Here is a 12,830-nt window from a genome sequence, read left to right as displayed (position 1 = left end):
AAGAAAAGAAAGGCTATCAAGTTATCCAATTGGAACAATTCCATTATTTCAATCGACAATACAAGGGTTTCTCAAAAAAAAAAAAAAAAAAAAAAATCGACAATACAAGGAAAAATATTAAAATGAAATTTTTTGGTAAACATAAGAAAGTGCATATATTTAAGGAGTTATTTTTAAAAAGTAAATTTAACTCGAAAGATTGTGGACTTCTCGATGATTTTTGTATCCTACTTATTGGTTTTTTTTTTTTTTTTGGCTAAGAGTATCCTACTTATTGTTTTACTTTTGTTGTTAGCCAATGCGTACATGCCTATGCAGTTATGCTTATCAAAAAGGCATAAATGCACTTTTAGTCCTTATATTTTGAATTTTTCCCATTTTAATCCCTACATTTTATTTTTACCAATGTTATGAATTTCGTTTCGTTCCAGCCGGAACGACTGGAAAATCTCGTACCGGTGTGTAAAATGGAATGATAATACCCTCCATTCCACCTCAGATTAAATTTCGCCCCATTTCGGCCCGTTCCAGGCATTCCGGTCAATTCTGGCCAATTTCGGCCGAAATTCATTTTCCGGCCAGTATGAATTCTGGCTTCTTATCTTCCCTTCTTGAACTTAATCGGTGTCTTTTTGCTCCTAGTCTCTCTCTCATCTCACACTATCTGACCCTCTCAACTTTGACAGAAAAGTTGAAAATAAAATTGAAGAGCAAGATGAAGCAAAAGTGGTGTGACTTCACTGACTTGCGAAAAAAAAAAAAAAAAAAAAAAAGGAGATGAAGAAGATAAGAATAAGAGGAGAAAAGAGCTCAGGCGTGAAATGATGAAGAAAGACCGAAATCTGCAATAATGAAATATAGAAGTAGCATTTGAGCAGGTAGTGTACTAGTCACGTGGGTGGGTTGGGAATTGGGAAAAAGTAGTCAGTATGAAGTTTCCTAGAAACACACTTGCGTACAATTATCAAAATATGAGTTTTATTTTTTTATTTTTTTTAAAACCATAAAATAAATGTTTTTTTTAAATAATAATCCCACTTTATTTTAATAGAAAACTATATTTGGTTAATTATTTTACATAATAGTAAGAATAACATATAAATATATATCTCACTTGTGTATAATTACCAAAATGTGAGTTTTATTTACAAAAAAAACATAAAATAAATGCTTTTTTTAAAAAAAATAACTTCCCACTTTATTTTAATAGGAAACTATATTAAATTAATTATTTTACATAATGTTAATAATAATATATAAATATATATTAGCAGTAATTTCGAAACGGTTTCTGAAACGGTACCCGAAATTGGTCGGTACCAAAATATTCCATTCCAATGGACAAACCGAAACGGGTTCCAAAATGGCATTCATAACAATGATTTTTACCACTTTTAGTCCCTAAACCAATTAACGTGGGTCATTTAAGTTCTTAAAGCACCATTCCGTCACCAAATTAACGGAAACAGACAGATCAATAAAATAATGTTTTGTTTTAATAAAAAAATGTTTTGTTTTACACCTGGATCAAAAGGAAATGGAGGAGGAGGCTGAAGTTGATGAGGCATCAGAGAAGGACGAGAATTTGAAGACTAAGAAGAAGAAGACGGAGAATGAAAAGGAAAATGAGAGCCACAAAGGTGAGGAATTTCCAGCTGGTTAGTTTCTGGGTTGGTGTTTAACAAAGTTTGATACAATTTGCACATTGATGATTTGTTAGTTTTTCTAATATAATTGGTGTGTGGCTTAAAAATTTTACTCATTACACTGTAAATATATACATGTTTTTGAAATGGTAATATATCAATTTAAATTTAGTTGGTTTTGATTTTTGACTACTGTACTCGTCAATGGTTCGATTGTGGGTTAATTCCTGGATTGGTGAGTGTTTTTGTTTTGGTTCATAATGATCTCTGTATATGTTTATGATCATATTTTTTTCTTTCTGACTCTCACTCAAACTTAAGTTGTTACCCTATGAATCTATGATGCTTATCTTACAGTTATTAAGTCAAAAATATTTCCATGTATCAATTTCTGGGTCAGTATTCAGGTTGGATATTCAAATTTTGCTCTTTAAATACGTTACTGATGCTAAGCTATCAGTTGATATGTTGGTGTCAAACTTTCCTTTTTAAAGATACACAAATTCTTGATCTATCTTTGGTAGCTCTATTTTTCTTTTCGTGAGAGCTATTGTTCGAATATATACTTGTTAATGGTTTTGGAATTTATTATTATTTTTTTGTCAGAGTAAAGCCAAGTTTATGCAACTTAATGCATACAATGTTTTAACTTTCATCTTTGATTTTTTTTTTTTTTTAACTTAATCCATATAATTTTATTGATTTTACTTGATCTGAATATTGTCATTTTACTTATGTAGTAGATTGAAAATTTTGTTTTGAGTTAGCATAGTGAGAAAGTTCTTATAGTGATTGTACCAAGGTTTTTCCATCTGTCTTTATATTTAGAAGTTTTTGTTTCAGCAAAACACCTCCTTTTGTGTACGCTTTAATTTCTGTACATATGAATGATTCATTGTCAAACCGTATTTTAAATGTATAGTCAAACTTGCTCTGGTTTGTAGTATGCTGTGTAATCTGTATAGGATTGTATTGAAAAAATAATGTGAACTAAAAGAGACATGTTCCACACACTGTATGTTGTGATCTGTAGTTAGCAATGGCAAGAATGATGTTGAAGATGAGTTGGTTGATGAAGCTGAATATTATGCATGGAATGAATTAAGGCTCCATCCTCTGCTCATGAAATCAGTATACAGGCTTGGGATCAAGGAACCAATTCCAATACAGAAAGCTTGTATTCCTGCAGCTGCTCATCAAGGGAAGGTTGGTTAAGCTTAATGATTGCTTCACGTCTGTTTCCCCGTTATTTTATTGATCCAGGTGTAAAACAAAACATTATTTTATTAAAACAAAATATTATTTTATTGATCCGTCTGTTTCCCTGTTAATTTGGTGACAGAATGGTGCTTCAAGAACTTAAATGATCCGCGTTAATTGGTTAAGAGACTAAAAGTGATAAAAATAAAATATAGAAACTAAAATGAAAAAAAGTCAAAATGTAGGGACAAAAAATGCTTATGCGGATATGCCATCAATGTCAATTTTCAATTAATATCACATAATAGGCTTTATTGAAAGATTTATTTCAACAGAAAACAAGGAGATCAAATCATATTTTCGAAATCAAATCATATTTTCGGAATAATTAATTATTCAAAAGTGGCCACTATAAATTGAAACTTTATAAATAAATAAAAATCATAGGAATGATACTCATGACTAATTTCTTTTTCTTTCTTTTTTTTCTTTTAAAAAGGTATATTCATCACTAATTTAATAAGCCGTTTTCACCTCAACAACAAGTCCATCTTTGCAATTATCTTAAGGTGTGTTTGTTTGGAAGTGAAATAGAGTAGATGGAAAACTTTTGAGAGAAAATAGGAATGAAAACTTTTTTAGAATGTGTTTGGTTGAGTGGAGAGGAAGGAAAATAAATTATAGGACCTGAGTGTTTTTTCTCAGGCCCACCAAAATTTTTTTTCACCAAAATGGAGAGAAAATAAGAGAGAAAGAGAGTGTTTGATACATACACTTAAAAATTGAAAATATGTATAGAAATATATGTGGATAAAAAATATGTAAAAATATGTGTAATATTATTTAAAAATTAAAAACATGTATTTAAGTTACTGTACAAAACAGAGCCGAAGTATTTGAACAAAAAACTCCCCTCAGCTAACGTGCTAAATATTGTTCATGGTCTTTTTTTTCTTGCTTTCTTTTCAGTTTTGTCTTTTTATATACATGTCAGCTATTTGTATTTTTATTTTATAAATTTCCTTCTTTAGTTTTTTTTTTCGTCCTTTTCCTTTTCTTAATCTCCTTTAGTTTTTTTTTTTTTTTTTTTTTTTTTTTTTTCGTTCTTTAGCTTTTTTTTTGTCCTTCTCTGTACCCTTTTGGTGCTTTTATTTTTTTTTCTTATTTGTTATTTTTTTATCAATTAGGAGAATGAAAGTAAATTTATATAAAATATATTTTTTATTTTTTTATTTTTTTATTCTCAAATCAAATATAACGAAGAAAAATTAAAATTTTTTTTATCTTTTTACTTTTTTACTATTTTTTTCATTTTCTATCTTCCTATTTTTCTACTCCTCCAATTAAACAAACTCTTAAAAAAATAAAAAATGAGACCGTTCTCTTATACGAATTAAGATCCGTTGCAATTACATTTAGCAATTGCTCTCACTCCAATTCTCTCACAACTTTTTTTACTTTTATTCAATTTTTTATATTTAAGGGTTAAAATTTAACCTTTTTTTTTTCAACTTAAAACTCAATCCTTCCAACAGACGGTGGGGCCGTGGGGGTGGGAGTGGGGGAATAGTTACCCAAAGAAAACGTATGTCCTTACGCCAGCATTTTGATATTTCTATCTTCTTGGCTATAAAAGGCAGCAACAGTAGTAGAAGTTGATTGTTGAAGGAAAAAAAAGAGAGCAAAGAATTAATAATGGGTGGAAGAGTAGAGAGGATAAAGCTGGGTTCACAGGGACTGGAGGTGTCTGCACAAGGTTTAGGGTGCATGGGAATGTCAGCCTTCTATGGTCCTCCAAAGCCTGATGAAGACATGATCTCTCTCATCCATCATGCCATCCACACTGGTGTCACCTTCCTCGACACCTCCGACGTCTATGGCCCCTTCACCAATGAAATCCTCCTTGGAAAGGTACTACTAATTACGTGTTCCTAGCTAGGCAGCAATGCATATGCATTACTCACTCTTAATTTTCCATTAATTTGGCGTGGGTGGTTGGTACAGGCTTTGAAGGGAGGGGTAAGAGAGAAGGTGGAATTGGCAACAAAGTTTGGTGCTAGCTTTGCGGATGGGAAGATGGAGATCCGTGGCGATCCAGGGTATGTGAGAGCAGCTTGTGAGGCCAGTTTGAAGCGCCTCAATATTGATTGTATTGATCTCTACTATCAGCATCGTGTTGACACCCGCGTTCCCATTGAAGTCACGGTTAGTTAATTCATATCAGATTCAGATATCAGGTCTTACTCTTTAAGTAGTAGTCTTGTGCTTTTTTCTTTTCAATGTCCCCTGAAATTAATTTCTATCGACAATTCCGCATATATATATATATATAGTAACATCTCCATTTGTCTTTTCATTATATAAAAAATTATTCTTTGCATATATATGTGATGGCTGGACCTGGAATATACATTTTTTAACTCTCACAATCACTGGCGGCTCTACGTTTAGTTCAGGGTGGTCACAGGATTACCCTGACCTGGTCTAAGCAACACCTGAGATACTGTAAGTTTTGTCCTATATTGGAAGAACTGAAACCTTTTTTCACATTTCCATTATAGTTTAGAGTATTGGAAGAAGATCACTTGTATGAATGACAACAAAAGCAAACCAAATTAGGAACTCCTCATTTTCTCCTTTATTCTACTTCAATCAATTCAACTGAGTGAGGGAATCAAACTAATGGTTTTTATTTTTTTAATTGATTGAACTGAATATTGAATTAATGCGGGAATCAACTAACGCTTTTTTTTTTATGAACTCATTTTCACTTTTCTATATAATAATCTATTTCATACAACTTCATCCCATCCCCCCATTCTTATCTGTATCTCCACATCCCTAATATTTTGGACGGCATCCTAGGCAAATTCAAGAAATCAATATTCTGAATTCATTTTTATATTTAATATATATTTTTAGTGACTTCACATTTCCTTTTGGGGAGAGAGAGAGTCAAAGGCACCATGTTTTACTTGTACCCCTTTTGAAGGATTAATGAGCATTGTTGTGAAGGCATCATATTTTGAAATATGATGACTATCAATATGCATATTTAAATTTAGCTTCATGCTTCACTGTAAGTGATCATCATTGTTAAATTATTTTGTAATTATTTATGAGATCTTTGAATAAAAGAAACTACCATTTGCCTAATAACATGTAACCATGAACCTATCCTATCATGCCTGTCAGATAATGATCAGCAAGCATTTTAATTTGGCATTTATCATATTCTGAGTAGTCTAATTACATATCAATATACTATTGTTACAGTGATTATCTTGCAATTATCTCTTTGTTAGCTAGCTTAGTTGTTACATTTGTTGCCACTATTTTCTCTTAAGGTGTCCCATTATGCATCTTTTAAAATCTTGCTGTTGAGCATCCTCTAATTCTAATCTCCTTTGTATTGTAAGATAGGAGAACTCAAGAAACTAGTTGAAGAGGGTAAAATGAAGTATATAGGTCTATCTGAGGCCTCTGCTTTTACAATCAGAAGGGCACATGCGGTTCATCCCATAACTGCTGTGCAGCTAGAGTGGTCTTTGTGGTCTAGAGATGTGGAGGAAGAAATAATTCCTACTTGCAGGTGAAGTGTCAATTACAATTGCATTTTAAGGTATATAATAATTATGGTTCAAAATTTAAATTTACTCTCCTAATTGTTCAGGGAACTAGGGATCGGGATTGTGGCATACAGTCCTCTAGGACGAGGGTTCTTTTCGTCTGGGTCTAAGTTTCTTGAAAATCTGACAAACGATGATTTCCGAAAGGTTTGTAGGTCCATCTCTCAAATGTTGTGCTTCAAAATGAGATATACATGCATTTAGTTTCACAGTTTTATAGCATCATCAGTGCATTATTAGAGATTTTATCTCCTCAGTTCGCTCACATGGTGATTGACCTTGCAAATATCTATATGCTTTGCCTGATTCTCTTAATGAATTAATACAGCATATAAATTTTGACTTGTTACCAAACTTTGTTGGTGGTTATAGTATACAGGTAATCTAATAATCGAACAAGTGATTTTCAATGTCTAAATGTTTTGCTGATAACTTCACAGTGCAGATGTCAAGTGTTTATTGTATATTTGTTATTGTATCCTACCTCATTTCTCATTTGGCCATTCAGAATATTTGGTTCTTCTCTATAATAAGATTTTTTAACCTCTTTCTAGATCAGTTTTCTTGAAATAGAATATTTTCCCATTTAACTCCTTTTCGTTTTACAGAAAATTATTTTTATGTAAATTATTTTTATGTAATGGTTATGGACTAATTGTTTGTTGCTATTTTGTCATTTCTCCAAATAATTTTAATAATCAATTCTAGAATCTATGTAAGTCATCTATGAAAGAAGTTTTTGACTTTTTGGATGCTGTACTACTTGAAAGATACTGATTTTAATATATGCCAATACTTCAATGGCACATCATACTGATCGAAACGAATAAATGAAGCATGGCATACCTAGATTACAATTGTTATTTTCCTACCTCGGTTTATGTCATCTGTACTGCCTTCTGGAATCTTTTAGAGTCATGAAAATTAAGTGATGCAGGACATTTAAGAGAATAAAAGAATAAGAAAAATAAAAGATAAACCCTAAGAATCAACACCTAGGGGTCACTTGGAATTGGCACCAAGAAAGAAAACTTAGCCATCAACACCTAAGGTGTTAGGAATCAGCACCCAATGAATTGGAAAATCTCCCATCTGAATTTCATTAATCAATAGAGTTGTTAGAGGGACACAAGGCTGTGGGTTGTGGAAGAACATTAGGAAAGGTGCAGTCATGTGGTGTATGCAGAGGGAGAGTGTATTTGCATTCGGTTCTAGCACGACTCTTGAAGCGGTCCTATTTCTTTGGAGGAGTTATATCAGGAATTTTTTGCCTGTGCTGTGGTTCTAGATGGTCTGATTTCTGATCTGATTTTATGTGCACCAAATGGGGGAGGTAGGAGTTGGAACTTACTTTTCCGTCGTGAGTTTAATGACTGGGAAACGGGGAGATTTTACTCTTTCTTTGAGCATGTTTCTGCCAGAACTCCAAGGGGGGTGGGTGATGATGTTATGATTTGGCAGTTGAATCGTTTATGGTATTTTTTATGTGCACTCCTTTTATAATTCTTTTTTGAAAGCAACTTCTATTTCTTTCCCTTGTCAAAGCATTTGGTGTGTTAAGATACCTAAAAGGTTGTCTTTCTTTTTATGGACTACTGCTAGGGGTGGGATTCTTACAATAAATAACCTTGTTAAAAAGAACTTGCCTCTTGTTAATTGGTTTTGCCTATGTCCGTGTGATAAGGAAACTGTGGATTACCTTTTACTATGTTGTAGTTTTGCTCATTCTTTGTGGAGTGAGGTTTTTCTTTTGTTTGGGGTTCAATGGGTGATGCCAAATAGCAAATACAGTTGTCTCTCTTCTTTTCACTTGGAGGAATTGATTGGGGGAATTATTCTTCAAATGTTTGGAATATGGTACTAGCATGTCTTATGTGGTGAGTATGGAAAGAACGCAATGCTTGAACTTTTGAGGACATTGAGAGACCTATTTATCTGTTGAAGAATTTGCTAGCTAGGACCTTGTTTGAGTGGTCTCGTATTTGGGGTTTTACACATTGTATTTCCTTGTCTTTTTTCCTTATTTTTGTTAGAGTTTCTGTTTGATTTTTTTTTTTTTTTTGGGTGTTATATTCTTTGCTGTGAGTTTACAATAGTAAACACATTGCACTTTTGCTATCAATAAAACTTTTATCACCTATATAAAAAAAAAAAAAAAAAAATTTTAAAAAGTCTAATAAAACATAAACCACTTGAAGCCATTATATAGAGCTTGCAAGAATCAAAGTTCATAAACCATAAAACTTTAAACTGATAGTTATCTAAAGGCCAATCCTTATCTAATTGTCTAATCCTTATTTGAACTCAAAATAAAATGGAATCCTAAACTAATCCAACTACATAAGAAATCCAATCTAATAAGGTGTGCTGTCCTCATCAACCCTCTTGGGGTGGGGAAGACTCGGCCCCATCAAGTATAACTCTGAGTAGTACTCTAGTAAATCCGGATCAAGTTGCTGCAGTTCATCTCTTGTGATCCAAGTGTAGTCCGATATTGGTCGCCCCTTCCAGCGAACTAGGTACCACTGAATTTGTCCATCCCTAGTAGAAATAACCTGTTCATCTAAAACAGCATCAATATTTTATTTACGTGCTGGTATAGGGATTTGGACAAAATCATGGGGTTGCTAATAAACTGCTGGACCTTTATAAATAGCCAAATTCTCACTATTAAAGATGGAGTCATTTTTATAATCAGTTTAAAAATCAACAATATATGCATTTGGTCCAACATGTTTCAACATTTTGACTGATTCAGTACTACAAGCTTGCAATTGCTTACTTGGAACCATGATGAAATCCCATGCTTGAAATTTCATGTAATCTGAACTAGCATGAATTTTATAGGGATTATCATTTTTTGGAAATTGTTTACTTACCTCATGATGCTTATATGTTCCTATTGACTCAAGTGCCCTATTATGGGGTGAAATGGGAGACTACCTAAAGGCTTCCTAGACTTTACTTCAAATGGAATCATGCTTTCAGTTTTGGGACTTTCACATGCATATTGGTTGACATGGGAAATGGAATCCTCACTCTGTCATTTCTAGATCACTCTCATGGGTTGTGAGTTGGTATCATTTGAATGCAACCAAGTTTAAGGTTTTCCTCACATTAATCATCTCTGACATTGATTTCAGGCATGTTAGGTTCATACACTTCTTCTATATCGTCCTCTTTATTCTCTTTCTCCTCTTCATAAAGGAATAGGGCCTTAGTTGCATTTTGGCAGCAATATGACCAAAGCATTGCGATTTAAAGCATTGTAGGTGGGAACCTATCTTTGATGATTAATTCACTCACCACTCCATTTCCTTTATCATCCCTAGCTAATGGTGCACTAATTGTGTTGGGCATAGGAGGGGGTAAGGTGAATTGAGGCTTGCTACTTGAAGATAGAGGACTGGTGGTGACACTACGGATTTTGGGATACCTCACAAACAGGGATCTAGAAGCTAACTCACATTTTCTAGCAAGTTCATAGGCATGATCTATGAACTAATCCAACTACATAAGAAATCCAATCTAATAAGGTGTGCTGTCCTCATCATTAAGCCAGGGAAATAGTTGTGGATGCCTACAGACCTAAATAGATGTATTATGGAATTTTTTTAAAACTTTATATTCATCATTGCCTTTATAAATTGTGCTACCTAAAAATTATTTTTAGTGATGAAGTCTTTATGCTAATAACAATTAGTATTTTAATATGTAATTATCATTGGTTTTATGAATGATAGAATGAGTCTTGACCCTGCCTCCATGAAAGTCTCCGTTGTTGTTTCGTGATTCAATCCTGATGCTATCTAATATATGTAGTTGCTACTTGCAGTTCCTACCCAGGTTCCAACCTGAAAATATGGAGCATAACAGAACAATATTTGAGCGTGTTAATGAAATGGCAGCAAGGAAGGGATGCACCCCATCACAGCTAGCACTGGCTTGGGTTCATCACCAAGGAAAGGACGTGTGTCCCATACCTGGAACCACCAAGATTGAAAACTTTAACCAAAACATTGGAGCTCTGTCTGTGAAACTGACACCAGAAGAAATGGTTGAACTTGAATCATTTGCTGCTAAGGATGTCGTGAAGGGCGACAGATATACGAAAGACGTTGCAACTTGGAAGGATTCTGAAACCCCACCACTTTCTTCTTGGAAAGCTACATAAGCACAAGTCTATTTCTATGTATCAATATGTACGTGAGTTTCATGTGCTTTTGTCATGCGTCATGTGTCAACAAGTACGTTTGAGTTTAGGTTGAGTTTTTGACTGCTTGAAGAACAAGTGTGTTATGCTATAAATTATAATCATACCAGCTTCAACGACCTTGATTATAAACATAGAATGCATATTATCTATCTCATTTTTTATATTCTACTTTATGCTATGAATGCTTGTACACGTGGTAAACCTTACCAAAACAACATGGTCCCAAGTACTAGACGATTTAGCCTATGGTGCCATGGGGTCAATCAAGTTTAGGTTGTATTCAACCTTATTATCGTTATATTTATTTCACCGTGGAATTGGAGAAATTATATGGTTCTCATGATGGATAAATGACATGGTCCACCATTCCACTAAAAGATTCCTATTTTTTTAAAATTGCTGAGTTAGTAATCAGTTTTTGTTTTAAAAAAATTCCTGACTCAGCAATTTTAAACAGGTGGGAGTCTTTTAGTGAAATGGTGGATTACGTCATTTGTCTACCATGAGGACCTTATAATTTCTCGTGGAACTGGCTCATTGATCATTTGTGGCCTCTAGGCCTCAAACTAAGTACAGGTGAGGCATCTAATCTAATACGTGAAAGACAAAAGATTCCCACTCTTGTTAATATATAGTATCTTCACATCCTTCTTAGTAGTATCATGCAAACTAAAAAGGTAAATGTTGAACATCCAAAAATCCATGACACAACTGTTATGAATTATTTCAAAGCAAAAAATTAGTATCCATCACCATAAAAAAGTTGAGAAATGGCCTTGGCCTATACCTCAATCTTGCAAAATTTTGTTAGTGTTAATGACTTGAAGCCTTTAAAACTTGGCCACCAAATAAGCTTTCAACAGATCCCAAATTGAATTGGGTAATGTGAGGATCAGGTTTGTGCTCCTTCAAAATTTAAGTTATCGTTTCTTCTACTCTGAGGTAAAGGAGTTTTTAAAATTTTAAAAATAAATAAAACAACCCAGAAGGTCATTACACGATTTAAAAGCTTATATTGCTCTAACTTGCTTTAATAAGAACATTATAAACAGTTAGTCATGTTTTATGCAATAAAACTAGTGAATATGCAATATTACATTTAAACCAAGGGCGGAGCTAGGGGGGTCAAGCAAGGGGCAACTGCCTCCCAGCCCGTCCAAAAATTACCCTTAGTTCTTATAGCTAATACTTATTAAAAACCCTTGCCTACTCTTTTTTCTTTTTCTTTTTTTGGGGCGCGCGCCCGGGGGGGGGGGGGGGGGGGGGGGTGTTACAGTAATAGCAATTTATAATACATCAGCTTGGACTATCTTCCTTAACCTGGGAGGAATTTTATCTTACCAAAAGCTCTACTCACTCACACTTAATGATAATTTAGCCAACTAATTATGTTACTCTATCTGTTTCTTTGGTCTTAAAACAAAACATAACTTCTAACTTCTAATTGAACCAATGAGCAACCTTAAGTCCTCTACTAGCATGCCTTGTGCTAAAGTTTTTAAGTGTGACCCTACCGTACTTTAGCAAAGAGGCCTTGATCAATCCCTTCAAGAATAATGTCTTGCATACCAATGTGGAAAGCAAACTGTACTGCTTGGAAAGCCTCCATCTATTGTGAAGTTTGCTTGATAAACCCCCTCCCTACTTAGCTTATAACATATGACTTTTTCCTTTTTCTTTTGTGAAATTTCTTGTTCATGTAGTTAATTAGCTATCTTCTCTATTATTTTAAATTTTTTTTAAAGTATTTAATGTCTATTATGGTTTAGAAAGTGTATTAAAAAAAACATATTAGAGAAAAAAATAAATAAACCCATTATTTTTAACTTTTAAAAAAATAACCCTCAATATTAATTAATAAAATAAACTTTATACATTTTTTTTTCTCAAAAAAAAAAAAAAATGGGGGAACAAGGTGTTATGCCAACCCCAAAGTAAATGCAATGGGGACCCAATTACTCCAACGCCAAAGCAAATGAGATGGGGGCACGAGGTCCCTACAAGTAGGTTTCTCTGTCGCTAAGAAAGTTTTGACTCTGGCCATCTTCTTTTAGGTTGTAGAATAGGTTGTCCCTTCCTTGTGAAGGTGTGTTTTGTTCTCCGAAGGTAACAACATTACCTTTTAAGCTTGTTGGGTTT

General features: G+C 33.6%; 3 protein-coding genes across 4 annotated transcripts in view; all 3 read left to right on the top strand.

Moving 5' to 3' along the window:
* The window catches only part of LOC126718888 (IN2-2 protein-like), a 102,465-nt gene extending 92,318 nt beyond the window's left edge, over window positions 1-10,147 (top strand). The window contains exon 7 of the transcript XR_007653138.1: window positions 9,849-10,147. The gene's annotated coding sequence lies outside the window, so the exon portion shown is untranslated. The remainder of the gene's footprint in view (window positions 1-9,848) is intronic.
* LOC126718887 (probable aldo-keto reductase 2) overlaps window positions 1-10,845 on the top strand; it is a 70,566-nt gene extending 59,721 nt beyond the window's left edge. Inside the window, exons 2-6 of one of the 2 annotated variants that reach the window (XM_050421259.1) lie at window positions 4,590-4,757; window positions 4,851-5,051; window positions 6,266-6,438; window positions 6,520-6,622; window positions 10,311-10,845. In XM_050421259.1, coding sequence (XP_050277216.1) covers window positions 4,590-4,757; window positions 4,851-5,051; window positions 6,266-6,438; window positions 6,520-6,622; window positions 10,311-10,649 — 984 coding nt within the window. In that variant the 3' untranslated portion in view covers window positions 10,650-10,845. Of the gene's footprint in view, window positions 1-4,526; window positions 4,758-4,850; window positions 5,052-6,265; window positions 6,439-6,519; window positions 6,623-10,310 lie in introns of those variants that run through there. The other variant, XM_050421260.1, reaches the window with a different exon arrangement.
* On the top strand, window positions 1,521-2,866 carry LOC126718891 (DEAD-box ATP-dependent RNA helicase 13-like). Its single transcript, XM_050421267.1, has 2 exons — window positions 1,521-1,640; window positions 2,680-2,866. Exons 1-2 carry the CDS (start codon window positions 1,538-1,540, stop codon window positions 2,859-2,861), a joined length of 285 nt encoding a protein of 94 aa, XP_050277224.1. The 5' UTR covers window positions 1,521-1,537; the 3' UTR covers window positions 2,862-2,866.
* Window positions 10,846-12,830: the final 1,985 nt, after the last annotated feature.

Source organism: Quercus robur, chromosome 3, assembly GCF_932294415.1.
Source record: "Quercus robur chromosome 3, dhQueRobu3.1, whole genome shotgun sequence".
Lineage (NCBI taxonomy): Eukaryota > Viridiplantae > Streptophyta > Magnoliopsida > Fagales > Fagaceae > Quercus > Quercus robur.
Note: the sequence above shows the minus strand (reverse complement) of the source record. Positions and strands in the feature narration are given on the sequence as shown.